At 37.5% G+C, this 25,202-nt stretch overlaps 1 protein-coding gene and 1 pseudogene across 2 annotated transcripts in view; one reads left to right on the top strand and one right to left on the bottom strand.

Moving 5' to 3' along the window:
* The window catches only part of LOC139979545 (uncharacterized), a 66,655-nt gene extending 52,856 nt beyond the window's left edge, over positions 1–13,799 (bottom strand). The window contains exon 1 of one of the 2 annotated variants that reach the window (XM_071990468.1): positions 13,552–13,799. In XM_071990468.1, the coding sequence (XP_071846569.1) occupies positions 13,552–13,598 (47 nt within the window). In that variant the 5' untranslated portion in view covers positions 13,599–13,799. The remainder of the gene's footprint in view (positions 1–13,551) is intronic. The other variant, XM_071990467.1, reaches the window with a different exon arrangement.
* A 3,339-nt stretch (positions 13,800–17,138) lies between these two features.
* Positions 17,139–17,215, top strand: LOC139980406 (U2 spliceosomal RNA; annotated as a pseudogene).
* The last annotated feature ends 7,987 nt before the right edge of the window (positions 17,216–25,202 follow it).

Raw genomic sequence — 25,202 nt, forward strand, 5'->3', positions numbered from 1 at the left:
GGGTACAGGTAAAGCATCAAAACAGGTTTGAAAACTTTACCACTCAACAGTGCAAACGGTTACTTAGAGGCTAGCCCACAATTTTTATCAAACCAGTTTTCCAACTAGTATTTAAAAAAAAACAGATCACTCACGATATGAGTACCCACTGTATGAAGCCTGTTGTAAGATATCATGACTTCACAATTACACAAAAACTGGCTAATTTCTTTAAAATGGCATATTTAAATCAATGGTAAATTTGATTGGGAAAACATGTTTTTTCCTGTTCCTTTTATTGTGACAAGATAGTGGATACAAAAGTATGATTTCTTTTTTCCATGTTTCACTGATTTTAATCCGCACATTACCGAAGTGAGTAGTCATAATTTGGTTTTCTCTCTAGCGATTACATTCAGCCAAGGTCTGAACGCTTTAACACTGCCGTATATTGTGTTTTTCATTCTACTGTGACACGTACAAGCAACAACATCACATTTTAAGACTGATGGATGATTGACTGTAATATAAGAGCAAACTCAGTTTTTCTCTGACAAAGAGGACAAAAATCCAGGGCCATCATCTTTAAACTGAGATGACCAGAGATCTCTGTGAAGAATGCCTTCCCCAAACAGCTAAAGAAAAACCTTGTACTGTTTGTGAGCTATTTTTGGTTTGAGGGTAATGTCTGGAAGCTGTCATTGTGAAAATCTGTGATGAGATCAGATCTGATACCTTTTTACTGTCTCTTTGCAATGTTTTCGTTTTTGTCATTTATTCATTTAAGGTGGAAGGAAAGTTAGTGTTTTGACCATGAACCAATGCCATCTCTATTTATAGAGAGTCGACATTGCAGGAAATGAACGTAAAAACATGAAAAATTTGAGGGGGCTCGATGATGTCATCTTGAATTTATCCTTCAGGCTGAATCTGAAGGAACATTAAATCTTTGATACATCCCAAATGGAATCAGATTTTCCCACCCAACCCCCCCCCCCCCCCCTCAAGCTATGAGAAACAACTGCAAAACTTTGGCAAGAAAACATTAATTTTTTTTTGAGTTATTAATTTATTTATATTAATTAATTAGCCTTCTAAAACTTGGCAATATGGTTTTTAACATTTTTTTCTTTTTTTTTCTCTTTGCAATTTATTTTTATTCCCTCTGTCGCTCTCACAATCAATTGACCCGGGACCTGCAAAATGTAGAGTTCTTACCATTTGGTAATTAACATTAATCTAAAAGATTTGTTAGCAGTTATCCCTAGTTCATATAAGGTAACTTGATTCCTCCAATGCATGTTTCCTGAATTATGGTGTTGAGAGGCTTACCGGTCATTTTTGTTTTCTGATAACATTATATCTACATTTTTTCCATATTAGAAACCTACAACCCTATACAGACAGAAGAAAAATAATTAAAGCGATGAAGATTCCTTGTCGTGAAAGCAAAGAGTAAGTCTGCAAGAAATTCGAACACAAAACTTGCCAATTTAGGAAATATGTGACAAGATTGAATATGTGATACTGTTACCTAATTTGTAGTCATTGTCACCTAATTTGTACAGTCATTGTATAGATGAAATAGGTCACTAAATGGTTTCTATGTATTAATGCTTATTACATAATCATGACTGTAGACGTGGTTATGAAAACAGCTAATTAGGCGAGGTTCATAACTAATTAAGTGATGCATGTTTCTAAATAATTGTGATTATCGTGTGTGTTTTGTGCACTAGACTAGTTTGTATGTGTTTATTGTTTGTTTACTGTTGTCGTTCAATCCATGGATAAGCAGTGCGGTGAAACAAGCTCGGTAGCGAAACAATATGGAATTGAAGATGTAGATTATATATACTAACAAATGATAATGGAAGAAAGTTGAATCTCATGAAAGAATTAAGGGTTAAAATTTTGTGTAGCAGTTTAATAATGCTGTACTATAGTTTTGTGTTTAAAGGCTGCTGTTTATCTTTGGACTTTGTACAGCAATTTAACCATTCACATAAAATTTGCAACAGCAGTGATACAGGATATTATTGATTCTCGGACGACGATGGCGACGAGGAGGATGGAGATGGTGAGGCTGATGATGAGAGGATGGTGATGATGATGATGATGATGATGATGATGATGATGATGATGATGATGATGATGATGATGATGATGATGATGATGATGATGATGATGATGATGATGCTGATGCTGATGCTGATGCTGATGCTGATGCTGATGCTGATGCTGATGCTGATGCTGATGCTGATGCTGATGCTGATGCTGATGCTGATGCTGATGATGCTGATGCTGATGATGATGATGATGATGATGATGATGATGATGATGATGATGATGATGATGATGATGATGATGATGATGATGATGATGATGATGATGATGATGATGATGATGATGATGATGATGATGATGATGATGATTATGATGATGATGATGATGGTGGTGATGATGATGATGGTGATGATGATGATGGTGACTGTGATGACGACGATGAAGAGAATGATGATGATGATAAAGAGGATGAGGATAGTGATGGTGAGGCTGATGAGGAGGAGGAAGAGGATGCTGAGGAGGAGTAGGAGGAGGAGGATGAGGAGGATGAGGATGGTGATGGAGAGAATGATGATGATATATATTAATTAACAGCAGTGATACAGGATATTATTGATTCTCGGACGACGATGGCGATGAGGAGGATGGAGATGGTGAGGCTGATGATGAGAGGATGGTGATGATGATGATGATGATGATGATGATGATGATGATGATGATGATGATGATGATGATGATGATGACGATGATGATGACGATGATGATGACGATGATGATGACGATGATGATGATGATGATGATGATGATGATGGTGGTGATGATGATGATGATGGTGATGATGATGATGATGATGATGATGATGATGGTGACTGTGATGACGACGATGAAGAGAATGATGATGATGATAAAGAGGATGAGGATAGTGATGGTGAGGCTGATGAGGAGGAAGAGGATGCTGAGGAGGAGGAGGAGCAGGACGATGAGGAGGAGGATGGTGATGGTGAGCATGATGATGATTAGGATGATGATGGTGATGATGATGAAGACAATGACGATGATGATGTTAATGATGATGATGATGATGATGAAAATGCAAAAACATAGTGATGATGTAAAACATACAGTGATGATGTAAACACATATGATGAGTCTTTAATCTTATTTATACGTTCATGATGTAAACAAACAGCATCTTTTGATAGTTAACTTATAGTATGACAGCTTTAAATAAGAGGTGTCTTGAAGGATTGCATTCAAGAAGATCACTTTAGGTATAGCTTTTGGGAAGAATGTTTTTAATTGACAAAGAATCGGTTGGACATGACCTTTACTTCAGACACACCTTTTGTCTGTATCAGACTGCTACTCAGGGTAAAGATACCCAGGCTGACAAACCTCTTAAAGATGAATGCTACAATACAATCAACAGCAACTATCAACTAACGATCTTTGTTATAAATGTTTCTTCAATAGTAGTTTCAACCCTCATCCTTCCCAGGAGAGTAATAATTCCTCTTGTCTATAACAAGTCTATAACAATTCTATAACGAGATAAAGGCATGATGGATTCCATTATAAGCATGCACTAACTAATCCATAACTTGTCTCCTTTTTGGTTTCCCGAATGAAATAATTATGGAGAAACTTTTGACGACTTTTGGCATCATTTATGTAGGATGAAGCGGTGGAGGCATCGGCAAAAGAAAATAAACAAATCCAGGACAAGATTGCCTCCTTGCAGCATTCAGGCTCTCAAAGGAATCAACCAACACATAAAGATGTTGCTTGCAAGCGTATCTTTGGAAAAGCTAATGAGAACACTGACATCAAAGAGTTGGACACTGCAAATTTGGAGCCATTCTGCACTTGATGACTATTTTTCTGTGATTGTTTTCAGTGGAATTTGGCTAGGAGAAATCCCCCCCCCCACCACTAGTACAAATGGAGGATTGCACAATTATGCCTACAGCAACTTTTTTACATTATTTTGCAATGGTTACAAAAATTGTTTTCCTATGTCTTATGTATGTTCCACAAAGCACTGTAAGGAATGAGAACTGTGGATAAACAATGGTATCAAATAATCAATTAAATGTAAAGTAAGTTGTTTGAGAGATATTTAAGAAATTACAGGTGATGATGGGTTGGTATTTCGAACTTGTCCGAACAAGTGAAACCATATAATTTGCAATGCTAGAGAAATCATTCCTCCTCTTAAGTTTTTACAGCCGTAAAAATGATCATAAGCGTAAGTGGGAAGTCATTAACGATGTGTTTCATAAATGTTGTGATAATTATCTGCCCATACCCAATTTCAATGTGTTCCTCCAAAATATTTGAAAGACTTGTCCACAATCGCCTTTACAGTTTTATTACAAGATACAATGTTTTTGCACAAAGGACAATACAGATTCCGATCAAATCACTCTACTGAGCTAGCTACCAGGCACCACCTTAGATCAAATGAAAACCAACCGTTGCAATTTTTAAAACCTGTCTGCAGTAAGGCTTTTGTTACAACTGACCATGTAAGATAGTCTGTTGAAAACTTTATCAATACGGTATCAGGGGTGTAGGCTTAAGAGTGGATTAAAAGCTTTTCTGTCCAAAAGGAAGCAGTTTGTATCTCATGATGGAGTCCATTCAGAATCATTCAGTGTTACATGTGGGGTTCCATTGTAGGTCCATTACTGTTTATTATCTATGTCAATAACTTACCCTATGTTTCAAATATTTGTACTATTTGTTTTCCTTTGTAGAGGACACTAGCAATTTCTGTACAGGACATGATATCAGAATATTACAAAACAATATCTGTATCAAATTAAATACATTACATGAATGGCTTTCAGCAAACAAGCAGCCACTAAATGCAAAGAAGACAAATTTTATGTATGATATATTTATTTGATGTATGATATATTTATTTGATGTATGATACAGTATATTTATTTTATGTATGATATATTTATTTTATGTATGATATATTTATTTTACCAACCTAGTCCACGTTCAGGAAGTTGTCTTTGATTACCTTGTTATGGACAATCTTACTCCCAGGTATTCTTGATAAACTGTGACCATGTAGCACATGACCACAATATAAGGCAGTCTCGATGTCTCCGCTTACCACATTTGAACTCTAATTTATTAAAGCAAAGCTGACATGTACGGGCATTCCAATGAAATTCGAACTTGTAACTCACTTTCATGTTTTAAGAACAAGCACATGAAGCATTATACAAATACTAATTGAACAATTGGTGCTATATATATATATATAAAAGAATAACAGAGAAATCTATTAAGTATGATGCAATTAGAGAATGACTGGAGCTAGAGTGAGATACAAAAATTAAATTGAGTGATTGGACGTCAAAAAAGCCACTGTTTGGGGTTTGCAGAGCTTTTGAGAAAACTAGTGCTTCTTCAGTGCATGATCACAGAAAGTGACAAGAAGTAGCAGAATTAAAAAACATTTTATAGGAGAAGAGTGTCGGCATGTCAGTGAAGTCTGCTGGATTAGCAGAAGTTTTTGAAAATCATATTATTTTAATTTGTAGCCGTCATAACTTCAAAGGAATTGTTTCGATTTATCTGGGAAGGCATGTCGTTTCAGATGTTAAAGCCGAATGGTGCCGTAGTTTTTATATTCAGTTCCCAGGAGATTTTATTTTCCTGTTCTAGATTTGTCTGTTCAAGAATCATTTTGGTCAATGGCAGCAATAACACATAAACTCTGAATCCAGTGATTTGGGAGACTGGAGTGATTTACAACATGCTGGTTGATATTTGTTGGTTTTGATCGTCGATCTATGTTGAGTCATGCTCATTATTAGAGTGTTTTTCCGCTCTCCAATCTATTGTACATTGCAAATATTGCAGGATAAGGTATATGACATCTTTAGACAGGCAGTTTATTTTCTGCTTGATTTGGAACATGCATGTAGTTTGGTTGCTCTGAAAGGCCCCAGTAGAATCGACAAGTAAGCACGTCTTGCAATTTTGTGTACAGGGCGATGATCCTGTAGTTTCTGTTTTGTCTGCCTCTGATGAGGTTTCATCATGAAAAGATGCCCGAACTAAAATGACCTGTAGGTTTCAGGTCTTTGTAAATGAAATGACAGACCTGTGGGTCTGAGAAAACTGATTTCAAATGTTCGGTGGTTTGAAGTACGTGAAAATTCATCTGAATGATATTTGCCAGTGGTCGGAGAGCAGGGTGGAATTCAGTCCATATCAGGAAGATATCGTCAATGAAATGCAAACATGTGTGTGGTTTGAAAGTGTTTCTCAAGGTTTCCCATAAAGATGTTGGCACAAGAAGGAGCCATTTTGCAGTACCCATTACGGTGCCATGAATTTGGAGGTAGTGTTTGTTGCCAAATACCAGATTGTTGCTAGTCCAGATAAGTTGCATCAATTCAGCCAATTCTTTCCTTGTGGGGATTTTACCACATTTTGGGTCTGAAGGCATTATTGCAGGCCGAAATGCCCTCTCCATTGGGAATATTAGTGTATAACAAAAACACATCCAAGGTTAATAACAAGGGGTGAAGGCGATATTTGTTGTTATTTCACCAATTTTCCAAGCACAAATGTTAGTGTACTGAACATTGGACCAGAGGACCGAAACAAGTGGTTGGATGAGAAGGTCTATGAATTTGGCAATTGTTTCAGTGGCCTTTTCATTAACAGAGATTATGGGCCTCACAGGATTGCCTTCTGCTCCTTCAAGACTTCTGCTAGTCCAGCAGAACTCAGTAAGCTGCCTTGACTGCACTGACATGCTGACACTCTTCTCCTATTAAAAAGTTTCTATTTCCGCTTCTTCTTGTCACTTTCTGTGATCATGCACCTAAGAAGAGCTAGTGTGCTCCTAAGCTCTGCAATATCTAAACATGGGCTGTTTTACTTCCAATCACTCACTTTATAAAATATATACATATATATATATATATATATATATATATATATATATTTATTCACCCTTTTTGGGTTTATGCCTTTTTAAAGAGGGAGTCATCTGTCTCACAAGCGTACCAAGGTTTTTGTTAGAGTACTTCCTTTAATAACATAAATTTCATTCTAAACTATGTCACATTTAAGTAAATATTGTGATCATTGTATGTTACGAAGAAACAAATAAATGAAATGACGCACGCACAGACAGATGTACTAACCTTTCCATTCCTAGCTGTTCTATAAGTGTACTGACCATATGCTGGATTACAAATTTGACATGTTTGTAGATGGATAAAACATAAGAGTATAGTTTAGGTAGACACAAGTTAGGAGACCAGGAAAGTTCATTTAACCAGGGAACTGGAAGCCATTTGATTTAACAGCCTGAGTGGTTTTTGATTTGGATAATTTTGATGCAAAAGCACTGAGTTGTTACAAGTAACTATAGGTCAAACCAATAAGCCCAGATTACACTCAAGGTCAAAATGCTCAATCAAAACACCGCATAACTACCAGTGTTGGGTTTAGAGAAAGGTCAAAACAAAGTCTGCATAGCCACTGGTAATTTGCTAATAACTTATTCATAACTAATAAGTTGTTCCCCTCACCTCCCTGGGCAACTTCAGCAACATGGAAAGGGGCCCTGTAGTTAGCATGTAGCTCAGGACATTCTACAGACCAATCTTATTAAGAGTAGGTAGTTCCTAAGGTTACTGACACGAAACTCTTAAGAGCAAAAGTCTGCTTTGCATTAATTTCAATTCCCTTCGAAAATACACGCTCATATGTTAACTTGCACAACAGTCGCGCAACACAAGAAAAAAACTTACAAACAAACGAAACAAGGAATGACGGGACAAACAAGGTGTAATTGGCTAGTATTTACAGTTAACTGTGATCGTTAGGGCTCTAATGTTTTGCAGTCAATTCTACTACTATGAGCTGTTTCCAGCCGTATGATGTCTTCTAATTAAACCAATTATGACATGTCTTTAGTTGATCTCTCTGTTTTAATTTGAAAAAGTCAAATACTGAAATATAAAAAGTCGAACAGCGGCAACTCTCAGGTTCAACAACACATTGAAGCCACAGTGTTGATCGGTTGATTCAATCAGTAGTGTGTTGATCGTTTAACAATCTGTTCAACATCTGTTAAATGGTCTCATCACAGCAGGGAGCTGAGCTACAGATCCCTGATCCCTGACATTAAGTTTTGAGTATGTGATACTATCTAACATAAGACAAAAAGTTGCTAGGGTCAGTTTGTATAGCAGTAAGACTTCAATCCTGACTAAATGCAGTAAACCTATTCACAAATTGCTTTCAAACCTGAAATATGCAACTTTCAAAAGTTAGTGATTTTAATACATCATACAACAGTACGCTTCTTTGGTAGACTTGACAAAAAACACAAAAATTCTAAAATTATTTCCAGTTCATTTACAAACATCCCCTCGCATCAACATTTTACTCACTTGTGCAAACAAAACAGTAGACATACACAAATATCCCAACATCCTATAGCCTCAGAATAAACCTACAGTACACAGCTGGGTATCACTGGCAAAATGCTTTCATCCTTTCTCCTAAAAGGACAACTAACAGAATGCCTGCATATTATTAAAATGTCAAATGCTCTGCTGTTATCTACAGACATAAAAGCATGAAATCACTGCAAATCATGCAACTTGACTTGTAAGTTAAAAGGATTGATACTGTACTCAGTTTCGTTCCGACTCATTGTCAGTTACTTATATATCCATGAACTAGGGAGACAGTGACTTTTAACACTGATACAGTAAGAATCAAATCAATAATTCATGAACAAATACATATAAAAAGGCAGAAAGATTGTCTCCCTGCCAGATGAATTAAGATACCGGAGGTACTTTTTGATTTACCGAACCCTGTAAAGAGTAAACGATCAGGTCTAAATATTTCATTTGTTGCATAGGTTACATGTGTATGATGACTGGTGCTGTACATCCAACTGTTTGATCCTGAAATTTCTGGCCTCATCTACGAACAGTTGTAATGGAGTAGGCGGTGGGTGGATTTTGGCAAGTTATCTTAATAATAATAATAATAATAAATGAGACTTTTATAGTGCCAAATCAGTAGAAAAAAGTCACTGCTCAAGGCGCTTTACAAAGAAAGCAAATTAATTAACAAAAGAACAGGTGAAAAAATGGGTATTAACGGTGAAGCAGTGAGAGGAAACACTTGAAACAAAAACTAGGAGATGTGACCTCAAATGAACAGGTTACTAATAACTTCCAATCCAATGATGCACATACAGTATGGTAGAACAATTTAACCAATTAACCAATTTGACCTACAAGGTGTCGTCCGGTTCCTATTCTGTTTCATAGAAAACATTGCCTGTTGCACAGTGAAAAACTCTTAAATATTGTCTAGTTTTGGATTATAAGTTAACTGGGTCATAAAGATAAGTATACCAAATGGCAGACTTTATTTTAAATAAGGGCCCAACGGGCACAATGGTTCCTTGCTTGATGAAATATGAAAGTGTTGTATGGCATCACCGAATATCATACTGTAGTTTTAATGCCAAAATGTACCAGCTATTTAACCAACAACTTGTACTCCAAGTTTGGATATAATCTAATTTAAGGTTGTGGAGTTATGCTAATTTTACAATTTTGGTCCCTCCCAAAATATTGGGCCCAATAAAATTTTGCACCTAAATGGTCCAAAACATATTTGGCCCAACAAAGTGGCTCAAACATATATTTGCCCCAAAGAATTGAACCCAACAAATGTTGGCCCAAATTGTCCCAAAAATGTGTGTCCCAAAGTGCACTTGAAGTGGAAATGAAATTTGGGGCCACCCGACCCAAAACTGCTCCGAGAAATTTATGAGGGCCCAGATGGCTACATGTACCACTTATTAACCAAAAACTGTATACCAAATTTGGTTACAATCCGATATAAGGTTGCAGAGTTATTGCAATGTAAAGAAAACGTGGGCCTAAAAGGGAACCTTCCCCAGGGAAAATGTCTTGGGGAGAGATATCCTGGAGGAGGGGGGGGGTATTTCTCGAGGGAGAAAATGTCTATACCTAATAATAAAAGTGAGTCTCAGTTCATTGGATGACCTTATATGACCAGGCATAGTAGACACCACAAACTACAGGACCCAAATAGATCTACTGAACAATTTCTAAATTTTGAAAAAAAAATGTTTTTTTTTTTTTAGGTCTGCTAGTACTTTGAAACAATCACTCCAGATGACCTTTGAAAATGTTACCAATAGAAGTTTCTTCACAATTTAAGAATTTTTTCTAATATTATTGTTCATCCTGTAGAGTGAAGGGGGATAGGGGAGAGTTGCAGAGAAAGACAAGAATAGAAAATACTAGTAACCAACGTGTACTGTAATAGTACAAACCGAGGAATAAATTACCCAGTATCACATCCCAAAATGCTTTCCACTAAATGGACAAACTGCTATTCAAATGCAAACATGTGTCACGTTTTTGTACATAAGAAAGACAGTAATTTGTACGGGACAAAATTCAGAGATTCAAACCTACTCCACAAAATAAACATATGCATATAATCTGAACTCATAACTACTGTATTGAGTTACTTACAAGTTACTGCCATTAGGTTCTTACATAAATAGACTATTCAAAGAATATAACCATCATGTCTCGTACAAATAGATAAATAAATGAACTCAAACAACAATATTGAGTAAAAAAATTGTACGTAAGAAACAGACACATGTTGACAATATGCAGGTACAGTATCTGTATTTTATACAGTTTGATAAAAAAAAACTGATGTAGATGTATCTTGTCTTATCGTGATGGCCGTGTGCTATAGTGCTGATAGTCGTAATTGATTAATCGCCAGTAGTCACGATTACATTTTGGAAGTTTGATTAATCACGCTTAAAACCTAGGTTGCGATTACTTGACAACACATACAGTAATCTGCTTTGAAAAATAGCCTAACCTATTTAACACAACACAAAAGCAGTTTGTCAACAATATGGCAAAGGTATGTGGTTCTCACAATGCAACACTACACTAGCTACACTAGCTCTGTGCTGTGTTAAAATCAGCAAGCACCTGCTCCGGTTAGATTCATTCGTTTACTTGTTAGTAATACGATTGTTCTGCAGCACTGCAACATTCAGTCCTAGCAATGTTTAATCATTGTACATAATCGCAAATTCGTAAGTATTAATCTTTTACCATTGCCAAAGTATTTGTCATTTCTTCAAATATGTTTACAATTACTTCATTACTAGCCTGGTTCACATTTATCGGATGTCTGATCGAGTGTGTCTATTGCGGTGTAGTTTAATTTCATTGTGCAAAATATATGCCTGCTATTGAGCTAGGCTAGAGCCTAGCCTAGAACATTGAACTCCCTTCTACAGAAAACTCTTGCATTCTAACCATCACACCGCTGCAAGGTGTTACATGTATTCATTGTTTTACACGTTTGCTTTTAATAGTGCTAGTAGTTGTAGTAGCCTCGTAGATTCATTCGAAAGTTTTTGATTTACTATGAAGGATTGTAAGAAACGTTGCAGATTGAAAGTTGTTGACAGGTTTTGTTTGGTAGAAGTTTTAACATGATTTAGACACCACACGTTAAGACATGAAAGAATAAATAAATAAAGACAGTGCACCATGGGGAAAGATTTGTTTTGAATGTATTTTTGCAAGGTAAAAATGACAGTGATGACGTCATAACTGTAACCGAGTAGTCGCGAGAAGAGCTATGCGTTTAATCAACTATAAAAGAATGAGTCGACTATCAGCACTAGTGTGCTATCGTGGCAAATCCATGGAATTTCCAAAAATGTGTAATACTTACCATGTCATCATAGGTATTAGTTACCCTGACTGTACAGAAATATCATGCAGCAACAGTGTGGTTCAATACAGGGAAGGGGAAGAGCGATAAAAAAACCTTGTTTTTGAAAAGTGGCATGCTGGGGTAGGGGAATTGCAAAATGACCTACCCTGTAGCTGCTATACAAGTCCAAAAATGTACATAGCAGTTTTTTACACAGGAACCATATGGTATTTTAGATACAACCTATTTGAATCTTAATTTTTTTTGCAAAATATACTTACAATCATGTAGAAAACACCCCAAAGAATCATTCATGAGATGTTTGGCAACCTCTTGTGGGAGTGTTGTGGTCAAATGGTTAAGGCTAAGGATTAGAGGTTTGAATCCTGGCCAGTTCATTACAATGTGTCCTTTTTCAAGGCTTATCTCCATTGCCACTCTTCACCCAGGTGTAAACATGGGGACTTGTGAGGTAACTTGTAAATATGGTTGCATGTACTGGTTTGTGGCTGCACCCTATGGAAAGTCCCCCAAGAGACACACTGATGTGGTACACTGTAGTGCCCCAGGAGGGATTGTTTGAATTGTGCACACTTTGGTGTGTGTTGTTACAAGTTACCAAATGACCAGGGGTTAGTATTTAAAGTCATGTTATAGGGCCTTAGCCTTGAACAAGACTGTAAACCTTCAACTTAATCTTGTGCATTTGTATTCTGACACAAACATTTTTACTTCTGCACGTGACTTTACTTTTGTTTTTAACGCAATGGCAAATTACTGTGAACAATGGATTTTATTCTTAATATCTCAGGTCTAAACACTCCCCTGTCACTAAGTCTTGAATTTTAAACTTTCAAAACTCAGAACATCGTGGTTACAACTTGCTAATTTGTTTTAGTACTTTGTTGCAATTTTGTGCTCTCAACCTATATCTGTTCAGTAGGCCTTCATCAGGGGATTTACACATGATACTGATATACTCACTGAAGTTTTAAGAGTTGCATGAGCCTAGAAAAGTCTGCTATGCTTGTTTTCATGACATGCGTAAGAAATGACATAGGTGTAACTTAAAACAGGGTGCTGCTACAGTTATAAACTTGGAAGACTAAAAAGCTTACATCACACATGATGTTACAGTTTATGAAAGGCTTTTTTCAAAATTGTGTGTGACTGTAAATCACTGCATCACGTAATCAGAGTACAACATATGGGGAATTAGCTAGGCACTACTCAGGTGAAAAGACAGAGTCTAGACTTTTTGTTGTTTGTTTATGACATAAATGACATAAATGAGCGCCAGTCGGGAAGTTATGGGCGCTGTTCTGCGCCTGGATCATTTTCACCCTTGCTCTTGACAAAGGATTCTTGACATAGGCTAGGACTAAGTTGAAGTAGTACTGTAGGACTAGGAGTTGATCTAGATTTATGTATATATGCTGATGGTTGAGATTGACTATGTGCATAGTGAGTCTAAAAGCTGAGTTTTTCGCCGAAAAATTCCCAATAGCCTAGATAAAGTTGTAGCAATATTTCGGTTAGGTATATTAACGATTCAGAAATACGGATAACTAAAGCCTACTGCGGTACTAGCTATCCTAACTTTCCCCTTATTCACCAAGTCTAACGTTACACTAAATTTTAGGTACGTTCACATGATGTTAACTTGTGGCCAGGCCTACTGTAACTAGTTAGGCTACTTACTCATTCTTTCTCCAGGTAGGAATAGAAGAACGCTTGCCGTATTTCATGTTGGGTGTATGACTATTTCATACTATCACCTGTTCAATGGGATAGCGTTTTTCTTCCAACTGTTAGCAAGAATATTATGGGCATAGGTGGTTCGTTTGAAGTGCGGTTTTCACTCCGCCAGCCTGGCGTAACACATGAACCGTGTATAGTATGCTACTAGCTCTCTGAGTAGCTATAGTAATAGTATTGCTACATATACGTAACGCATACGGTTTGGAAGCGGTGAGTGCCTCGGAGTTAGTTCTCCCAAAGTACAGGTCGGATCTACGGAAGCGTAGAAAAAACATGTCAATTGACGTTTGAATCAAATGCAACAATTCGTCAAAATGACAAGAATCCAACAATTGACATTTTATCGACCAATACCAACTCATCAAAAATCTGAAAATTAACATTGACGCTGTGACTACCATATTATCATAGACTATCATACCAACTCATCGATATGTCAAAATCTGAAAATTGACGTTTTGTCGAGATGATAATAATGATAACCATAATCATAATGATAAAACGTTTATTTTCCGATTTTTGTCATTTTGTCAATATTCATATTTTTGCCACTTTTACTATTTGGTATGATGTCGTCAAAACGTCAATTTTCAGATTTTTTGTATTATGATGAGTTGATGGCGTCAAAACGTCAATTTTCAACTTGCATCGCATCAACACGTCAATTATAACATGTCCTTTCTACGCTTTTCGAAGCGGTTGTATAGTGCATAAATACATGTGTAAAGGATCTTCTTGTATATAAGTTATCCAGGGAAGGGGAAAGGGCGGGGAGGATTACTGCCAAGTTTCTGCAGCACAATATGAAACACGATCATATCTGAGCGAAAACGGTGTAGTTTCTCGCAGTTTTAAGTTCTGAGTGTCATTTTATGAAGGCAATAAGCCACAGTATAGTCTATGTACCAAAAAGACGAAAGGATTTCTCACGTAGAAGTCAGTTCATGACATGGATCAGTATTCCAGAGAGAGAAAAAAAAACAGAATGCAAAATGCATTGAGGTTTCGATGAATTCAGTGCACTAGACGTCGGGTTGTTAGTATATAACCAGAACTAGCTGATACAATATAAATGGCCTGAACCACAATTTTGATACAATAACACTATGGCATGATAAACACAGGTCAGTCTACTGTGCATGGCTATACACCAAAACAATAAAGGTCTTGTACTCAATATTATGAATCCACATACCAAGTATTAGAGGTATCCACGATTTCCATCGTTAGATATCATGTAAAAGGTTTTTCAGAGTTTGACCTTTGGTGACCTCAAAGGAGATTTGACCTCACAAGCAACAGGATTCTTGTACTCAATATGGCAATTCCATATACCTCAAATATGTTCGAGTATTGGCATTTTTGAAGTTTAGATTCTACGGATGCCCATACCTAATCTCCAATTGCCAATAGCCTCCTATTCGTATGAGGCGTAACACACATGTTATCCGATAGGCTGGTCAGTGGGAGATACGGTAGCTTATAAAACAAGGTTTCCACAATTTGGGCGTCTGGTGACTCCAAATGATCTTTGACCTCAATAAAATCTTGAACTGAAACATGTCACAACTACATACTAATTATGAAATTCGTCCAACCTTCCCTTCTTGAGTTATCGTGTTTACAAGGTTTTCACAATTTGACCTCTAGTGACCCCAAATGGTCTTCAATTGCTCAGTTGGGATGATGTGAACAATTGAACATTTTGCAGAAAAATGTTAGAGTGACGAGACACGATCAATTTTCAATTAAACATTTTGCAGAAAATTGTTCAACTGCTCGGATGGAATGAAGTGAACAATTTGCAGAAAAATGTTGAATTGACGATATATGATAAGCTGCCAATTAAACATATTGCAGAAAATTGTTTAATTGCTCAGTTAAAGCAGCTGAGTGATCCAACATTTTTTTCTGATTTTTGAGAAGATATAACCTTGTTATCTAAACAATTTACTGAAAAATGTCAACTACTGGGGCAAAGTTTTTCTTATATTCATGGCACTTTTAAGCTTCCTTAGTAAATATATGCTAAAGCAACATGGTGGAAGAAGGCCAGAACGACACCGTACAAATTCTGCTGACCGGCATAGGTCATTCACGTTTAGGGGCCATCGCCAAATTGGGGCAACGAGGAGAAGAAATTAAGGCATTAAGCCTTCATGTGTGAAATTTTACTGATAATATAAATATAAAAGAAAATTCTTCAATTGCTTAGTTGCTCAGTTGGAATGAAGTGAACAATGTTACATTTTGTAGAAAATATTGAGTTGACGAAATATGATAAGTTGTCAAACATTTTGCAGAAAATTGTTCAATTGCTCAGTTTAAGCAACTGAGCAATCCAACATTTTTCATATTTTTTATAAGAAATTATCTTGTCATCTAAACAATTTACTGAAAAATGTCAACTTAATGGGCAAAGTTTGTCTTATGTTAATGGCACTTAAAATCTTCCGTACATTTAGGCATTGTAACGGAGTAATTACGATTTATTTTCGCCAATTTGACCACTGTTTTGTACGTTGTTCCATTTTCTCTGTGTATAACCCTCGTTCCGCTCCAGGTACTACTAAACACACACTAATCATCAGTACTAAGATTGACCTTGGTTACGTAATCAGGCATGCGTTGGATCAGACCATACTCACACGAACACAAAGTTCCAGGGCATTATTTTGAAGGGTTTTACAGTGAGTAAACTTTCTTGTATACATATCATAATGCCGATAAAGTAAATCAAATGTTTACCTTATTGTGCACTTGTGTAAACCTTTCTTCTATTATCTAAATAGATGTGGGGATGAGTGTCGACACGATAAATAATGAAAAACATAAGTAATCGAAGCAGAGTACGCCAAATCGAGATGCAGAATATTACGCGGAAGTTTTACACCAGAACCTCAATAGATAATAGATCTTGATGATCAGTCGTTTTGTAGTTTGGATTTTTCGTGCCCAGGTTCTTTCCTGGGTGACTTTTCTTTAAAAAAAATATCTTGATGATATCAGATGTTCAAACTAAGGAATAATCCACTTTCTTCACGTTTGTTGCCGCTCATTCTTCGATTGCTGTTTGGAACTGTTCAGAGAACTGCGCAAGCAAAAGATACAAACTCGGCGTGAACGAAGGTCAGTCGATTCCCGAAGGGATTGCATCGATGAACTGACCGTTACAGTGAAGATGGCTGTTTCGCCTGGGTACATAGAAAACTCTTACCTCTGTTCTCATCGGAAGAGCTGGTCTTACTTAGCGAATTTCCCTATATACTTCAATTCACAATACATTCTTGCCTGAGTGGTATCTCTGGTCACCGTACAGGGGGTATAAACATGGTCAGGGGGGAAATTCCACGTTGTGAAGAACGGATTCCAAGTACGAGCACTGACTTGTTGAGCGGACTTTGCCCCTCTATTCAAAATGATGTAACATGACAAGGATGCGTATGTAAGGTCAGATATTACCATAGGGTCTCGTTGTGCGTGCCAATATTGAATATAACATATTGCTAACAAGTTCATACAACAAGATCGCTTCTCGGCCTGTTGGCTAAGATCATGTGTAGTATCTGTTCCCTTTCGAGGGGAATGGTGATGCACACCCGACGATGATCACACAGTCACAGTCCCGATGCAAGGGGACTGGGGGTGAGAGCGGATCAGTCGTTTGGTAGTTTGGTTTCGTGCCCAGGTTCTTTCCTGAGCGACTTTTCCTTAAAAAAAAGTTAATACAACATTGCCGGTACAAAAAAAAATGAGAGAGGCAACGAAGCAGAGAGACTGTTTACAACGTGTGTAAGTGGTAAATGTCCCTTCTACGCTTCCGTAAATCGGCAAGTGTCATATTTATAGCATGAAATTTAAGTTTTTCGTGTCCAAGATCAAATCAGCGCATTTGGCTTCTCAACCTCTTTGCCTGAAACTATAGAAAAGCGAGCCAGTAAGCCGCGGTAGCCTTAGCCAGTTTTCCCCTGTTCAACCCAACCAAGCCCTCGATTTCCAGTCTACGTATATATGTAGCTTCACTTGCGAAACCAGGGAAGCTCCCTGCATGGTTAAACCCGGAGCTGGAGTTGCTGGTATAATTCGAAACGATAAAATGGGGCCCTTTCTTACCCTACAAGGGGACGAAGCATTTGAGTCCCTCAGCCCACTGTGCGACCCCTAGTAAACCAATATAGCAACTCATAATCTGGCGTTAAAATCAAAATAATATTATATATGTATAAAAAAAAAAGTTTTTCGTGTGTTAGCAAAACTAGCGGTGGCAACTCAGTTTAGTAGAAAAAACAAGGATCAGGAGAGAAACTGAAGTCCCCATCAAGGACCCTATAGGAGACACACAGAAAAAAAACTGAAGACACAAACACTCAGACCCGACTATGCTTAAATGGAAGCTGGTCACTTCGCACAACAACCATTTCGCCCAACATGCCATTTCGCCCAACCTTACCATTTCGCCCAACCTTGTTGGTCATTTCGTCCAACCAACCAGAAAGCGCTTAAAGTGCTTGTCCAAAGCATTCTTAAGCCCATTCACACTACTTGCAAGTACCACTTTCTCAGGCAAACCGTTCCACTCATTTACAACTCTATAAGAAATAGTTATGCCGAATATTAATCCTACTTTGCGACTTTTTGAATTCAAGACAATGACATCTGTTCCAACTACTATTAGCATACAGGAAAAAGTCAGTGAAGGATAAATTGCCAAAACATACACAATCTTCAAAACCTGAATCAAGTCACCACGTAACCTCCTAAGCTCCAGTGTGGTGAGATTCAGTAGTTGTAACCGCCTATAATAAGGAACACTCTTTAAGGAACTAATCATCCTAGTAGCCAGGGGCGGGATTTGAGCTGTGAAAGTGTGGGGGGGGGGGGGACCTGCCAGCAAGACAATCTAAGCGGAGCGCCACCATCGGTTGGCGCGGAGCGGAGCGTACAAGAAAGTTTTTGGCTTTACAAACCCTCCAGATGGCCGGAAACGGCACTTCCCGAGTGCTCTACTGCTGCATGCACCCATCCTTGAAATATGGATCTCGTCTGCAATTTTATCTAGATAGTTAATTATCGTTTAAAAATTTGAAGAGGATTGATAGTAGAGCATATGGTCAGATGGTGATGTACAACTTTTGTTATACGTCACTATCTAAGCGGAGCGCCATCATCGGTTGGCAAGGAGCGTCGAAATTTTCGATTAAAGGTACCCTTAGATCGGTAAAATTAACACCCATATAGGCTTTAAATTGCATCTAAACAATTAATAAAAGTGTGTAAATTTAGGGAGGACGGATAGAAGAACTTATATGGTGATGTACAACTGAAGCTACGTCACTATGTAGGCGGTGCACCACCATCAGTTGGCGCGGCGCGACGAAATTTAAGCAAAAAGGAAATCCTAGATCAGCCAAAATGATACCTCTGGTAACAATAAATCGCATCTAGACAGTTCTTTCCCCCTAAAATTATTAGTATATTGTGCATCGGACCGATCAATAAAAATACCGAAACTGCCGAGAGCTGAATACTGTAACATTGGATTTAATGTGTTACTGTGTTAGTGCCAATTTGTAATTTACATTATTCGATTTGCATGCATCATTCCAGGATTTCGAGCAGTAAAGAAATTACATCGGCATTGCCATTACATATTGTTGAATAACACGGGGGGGGGGGTCATGTGTCAGTGTATTGAATTTAATTATTGATATACCCAATATTCAAATCTGGCTTTCGTAAATCGTTTCTCTGGATTTAGTTATTCAACGCATTCAGTAGAGCAGCAACGTTAAAAATCAATTCCTGAAGCTAGCACATGTCGCGGATTCATCACATGCAGAATTGAATCGCTAGTGTGTTAGCTCCAGAATTCGTAACCTGTGCTGCGAACCATTTGCTAGCTCCAGCACCAGTTATTCTGCATGCTACATGTTACGATGTTAAACACAAATTCGACTTAAGATTCGAAACAAATAGGCCTATTTGATAGAGCTGTTGTGGGGGAATAATTTCGATTAGGGTCATTGTGCACATTTGTCTGCAAAAAACGACACAAAAGTGAACTGAGGTCTGGGAAAAAGTGGGGGGGGGGGAGGCAAATGCCCCCTCTTGCCACCCCCCGTAATCCAGCCCATGCTAGTAGCCCTCCTTTGGACCTTTTTGAGTACGTCCTTATCCATAGCAAAATATGGGTTCCAAGCCTGCACAGCATACTCCAGATGAAGCATAACTAACTGTTTATAAAGCCTAACTACTATGTCCTCTTTCAGAAAACTGAAGTTCCTCTTGATCATACCTAAAACCCTATTGCCTCTTTAAGCAGCTTCGAGACAATGTTTAGAAGGTGGCGGAGATGAGTCAATGTAGATCCCGTCTCTTTCAACAAAGACCTCCTGTAACTCCACACCATTAAGATCGTAGGTATACTTTTGGTTACTACTACCAATATGCATCACCTTGCATTTGTCAATATTAAAAAGCATTTGCCATCCCTGACACCAGGAAAAAACCTAAGCTAGCCCTCGGACGATAGTACCCCAGATTTGCTGACAGGTTTGTGGAAAACCCTCAGATCTTCGTCTTTCATCAATTACTGAATAAATTAAGCACACAATTGCTGCAAATGGTCTAATGAGGAGAAAAGGAGAACTGAAGTTCTTTGTGGAACTTCCCTTCATTATACGAGCTCAACCTGGTTAGCCCTCACTTGGTTTATACCCAGAAGAAACGGTAATTTTCCGGGTATCACGTGATCTACGAAGTTCATTCCTGCTGCAGCTGCTTCATTAGCTGAGACAAAGAAGACTTCATCACTACAAGACTTCATCACTAGAATCAATACAGGGTCTTCACAGCACATTTAAACAGTTAGACTCAAAACAGTTAAAAACAAAATGAACACAAAGTTTCAATGTTATTATCTAGTTTATTAAAATCAATGCAGGCTTTAAATCTTGAATTATAAACAAATAATAACTCTTCAAATCATCTCCCGACAATATATGGTCTGTCCAAGATGTGTCAATTGATCTTAGAAACTGTCACAAGAAAAATAAGGGGAAAAAATGATAAATAAAACCATCATATCGAACATTAAATATTTCATGATTCAATTATTTTACAGCAATTATTGACAGTTTCTCTTCAAATAGTTTAATACAGAAATGGAGTAGGTATAAAGACATATGCAAAATTCCATTGACAGTAGGAATGGTCACAGTTTACGATTTTGGTATTTGTTTCAAACTGTTTACAGATTTTCACATTTCCGTTTTCTTACATATGTTTTTACGGGAGCAATGCTGCTTCTAACTTTAACCCGTCAGTACGGAAAAGTGACATACCAGAACCGTTGAAACTTTGACATCGACTTCCATGGTACAGGCTTGGATATTGTTAACTTTGTTCTACGTCAGTGCATGGGAAGTATTAGAATCATTAATCTAACCATTAATTCGATGCGATGTAAAATCCTTTTTCCCAAAGTCATCTGGGTGTGCTAGAGTGATTGATTTCCTTGTTACCTGTTACCGCTGTTATGGTGTTTATACATTCAGTGATTGAACAGTAACGGATATTAAAACATCATAAAGCAAATCCCATCACCTGCATAGACAATAGCCATGCATAAAATTGACACATTAAATATACGTGAATGTAACAAGAGAATTGTTGGAAGAAAAACAACAAGAGCGACTAAACTTGCAATTTAAGGCAAGCATTAAAGATTTTCATAATAATATCATTAAAATACAATATTCTACAAAATGTTTCATTTATACCTGATCTGATGAAAGCACAAAATATGAAATTTGATAATTTATGATGGAAGACATACCTTTACTAACAAATGATGGAAAACATTTTTACCCGTATAAATAGTTTAATTTGGTCATGATCATAAATTTGTAGATGACTTCTCCTTCATTGCTGTGATGACTTTCACTTAAGAAATCAATGAGGCCCACAAAACTCTGTTAATGTAATAAATAACTGCACTCAATCATATGATTTTTCTCTTAATTTGGTTTATACCTGAGTAGAGTGATTATAACATACCTAGCTTTTAACAAAAGGGAGTTGAACACCGACCAATGATTTCCGTTGTTCAAATCTTACAGTAAAACCTTAACTATGCACTTAATCTGCATGTAATTCTTGTTCAATTTCACTTATTCTTGCATAAATACATTTTTCATAGATTTCCATTGCACTTCTAGTTACTGAATATTCATTAGGAATTGACCTGAACCCCTGTAATGATAAAGAAAATTGTTACCATGAGATTAGAATTTAATCAGACTAAAGAGTTAAATTTTGGAAAGTTTAAAGAATTTGGATAAGGAGTAGGAAAGCCAATCCTCATTATTGGCATATTGTGGTATAGTGTCAGATGGCACACGACTCTATCAGAAAGATGTAAAAAATGTTTTTTGTAAAATATTTGGAAAATATCACGGTTTCGAAGAGAAGATTGGAAACTGGAGGAGCCTAAGTATAAAGCCAATAAAGCCACTTGTGCGTGAGTTCTGGTATTATTTATTTACTGAATTTTTCTGATAGAAATTAGGCTCATTCTCATTAATATTTCTATCATTCACAGTAAAGACAGTTGAATTTTCTTCTTCTTTAAAAAGTGATCATATGATAATAAATTCTGTACTTTATCAAGTGAAGTATCCAGCCATCAGTTGTGACCTTCTCTCCTTTCTTTCTGTTCTACCATCCCTATATAGCTAGTTCTATGCTGGGGGCACCACCATTTTACTTGTATAATTAACATAAGAAAGGCAAATTTTTCTTGAAATCCCTTCCCTGCCACTTTCTGGGTTGCATTGAATGAGACTGGCACCCGAGCTAAGAAATATGCTATATAGGGAGGGATTGCCATCAACTAAGAGCTGGATAGCTCAGTTGGTAGAGCCATAGGCTTGTTACTCAGAGGTAAGAGGTATACCATTCAAATCTCCTTCTATGGATAAATTTGCATATATATACATATATATATTTATATATATATATATATATATATATATATATATATATATATATATATATATATATAAATATATATAGTGTCCATAGCCTAGTGGTTAGGGTGTCCGCATATAAAGCGGGAGGCCCGGGTTCGAATCCCGGTGGAGGCTGGAAGTTTTTTCTATGTTCTGAATTTTCCTTCTCATTACGTTTTCAATATATATATATATATATATATATATAAATGAAAATCGTAATGAGTTGGAAAATCAAGAACAGTGAAAAAACTTTCAGCCTCCACCGGGATTCGAACCACGGGCCTCCCGCTCTGTACGCGGACACCCTAACCACTAGGCTATGGACGCTGATTGTATGTCCAGAGGTTCGAAACTGGTAAGGAAGATCGTAATTCCACTGTAGGCGTTTGTCACCTATATCGAACAATACTAGTTCTGTTTTTGGTGACATATTTTGCCCTACTCTAGAGATCAAACATGATGCTATCCAACTCGAAAATCATTTGTGATTCCTAAAGCCGGATCTCGAAAGAGATACTTTGAACAGACTTTATGTTAATGCAATGGAAGTAAACGACAAAGGCAAATGAATATATATAAATGAAAATCGTAATGAGTTGGAAAATCAAGAACAGTGAAAAAACTTTCAGCCTCCACCGGGATTCGAACCACGGGCCTCCCGCTCTGTACGCGGACACCCTAACCACTAGGCTATGGACGCTGATTGTATGTCCAGAGGTTCGAAACTGGTAAGGAAGATCGTAATTCCACTGTAGGCGTTTGTCACCTATATCGAACAATACTAGTTCTGTTTTTGGTGACATATTTTGCCCTACTCTAGAGATCAAACATGATGCTATCCAACTCGAAAATCATTTGTGATTCCTAAAGCCGGATCTCGAAAGAGATACTTTGAACAGACTTTATGTTAATGCAATGGAAGTAAACGACAAAGGCAAATGAATATATATAAATGAAAATCGTAATGAGTTGGAAAATCAAGAACAGTGAAAAAACTTTCAGCCTCCACCGGGATTCGAACCACGGGCCTCCCGCTCTGTACGCGGACACCCTAACCACTAGGCTATGGACGCTGATTGTATGTCCAGAGGTTCGAAACTGGTAAGGAAGATCGTAATTCCACTGTAGGCGTTTGTCACCTATATCGAACAATACTAGTTCTGTTTTTGGTGACATATTTTGCCCTACTCTAGAGATCAAACATGATGCTATCCAACTCGAAAATCATTTGTGATTCCTAAAGCCGGATCTCGAAAGAGATACTTTGAACAGACTTTATGTTAATGCAATGGAAGTAAACGACAAAGGCAAATGAATATATATAAATGAAAATCGTAATGAGTTGGAAAATCAAGAACAGTGAAAAAACTTTCAGCCTCCACCGGGATTCGAACCACGGGCCTCCCGCTCTGTACGCGGACACCCTAACCACTAGGCTATGGACGCTGATTGTATGTCCAGAGGTTCGAAACTGGTAAGGAAGATCGTAATTCCACTGTAGGCGTTTGTCACCTATATCGAACAATACTAGTTCTGTTTTTGGTGACATATTTTGCCCTACTCTAGAGATCAAACATGATGCTATCCAACTCGAAAATCATTTGTGATTCCTAAAGCCGGATCTCGAAAGAGATACTTTGAACAGACTTTATGTTAATGCAATGGAAGTAAACGACAAAGGCAAATGAATATATATAAATGAAAATCGTAATGAGTTGGAAAATCAAGAACAGTGAAAAAACTTTCAGCCTCCACCGGGATTCGAACCACGGGCCTCCCGCTCTGTACGCGGACACCCTAACCACTAGGCTATGGACGCTGATTGTATGTCCAGAGGTTCGAAACTGGTAAGGAAGATCGTAATTCCACTGTAGGCGTTTGTCACCTATATCGAACAATACTAGTTCTGTTTTTGGTGACATATTTTGCCCTACTCTAGAGATCAAACATGATGCTATCCAACTCGAAAATCATTTGTGATTCCTAAAGCCGGATCTCGAAAGAGATACTTTGAACAGACTTTATGTTAATGCAATGGAAGTAAACGACAAAGGCAAATGAATATATATAAATGAAAATCGTAATGAGTTGGAAAATCAAGAACAGTGAAAAAACTTTCAGCCTCCACCGGGATTCGAACCACGGGCCTCCCGCTCTGTACGCGGACACCCTAACCACTAGGCTATGGACGCTGATTGTATGTCCAGAGGTTCGAAACTGGTAAGGAAGATCGTAATTCCACTGTAGGCGTTTGTCACCTATATCGAACAATACTAGTTCTGTTTTTGGTGACATATTTTGCCCTACTCTAGAGATCAAACATGATGCTATCCAACTCGAAAATCATTTGTGATTCCTAAAGCCGGATCTCGAAAGAGATACTTTGAACAGACTTTATGTTAATGCAATGGAAGTAAACGACAAAGGCAAATGAATATATATAAATGAAAATCGTAATGAGTTGGAAAATCAAGAACAGTGAAAAAACTTTCAGCCTCCACCGGGATTCGAACCACGGGCCTCCCGCTCTGTACGCGGACACCCTAACCACTAGGCTATGGACGCTGATTGTATGTC

This window comes from Apostichopus japonicus, chromosome 14 (genome assembly GCF_037975245.1).
Source record: "Apostichopus japonicus isolate 1M-3 chromosome 14, ASM3797524v1, whole genome shotgun sequence".
Taxonomy (NCBI): domain Eukaryota; kingdom Metazoa; phylum Echinodermata; class Holothuroidea; order Aspidochirotida; family Stichopodidae; genus Apostichopus; species Apostichopus japonicus.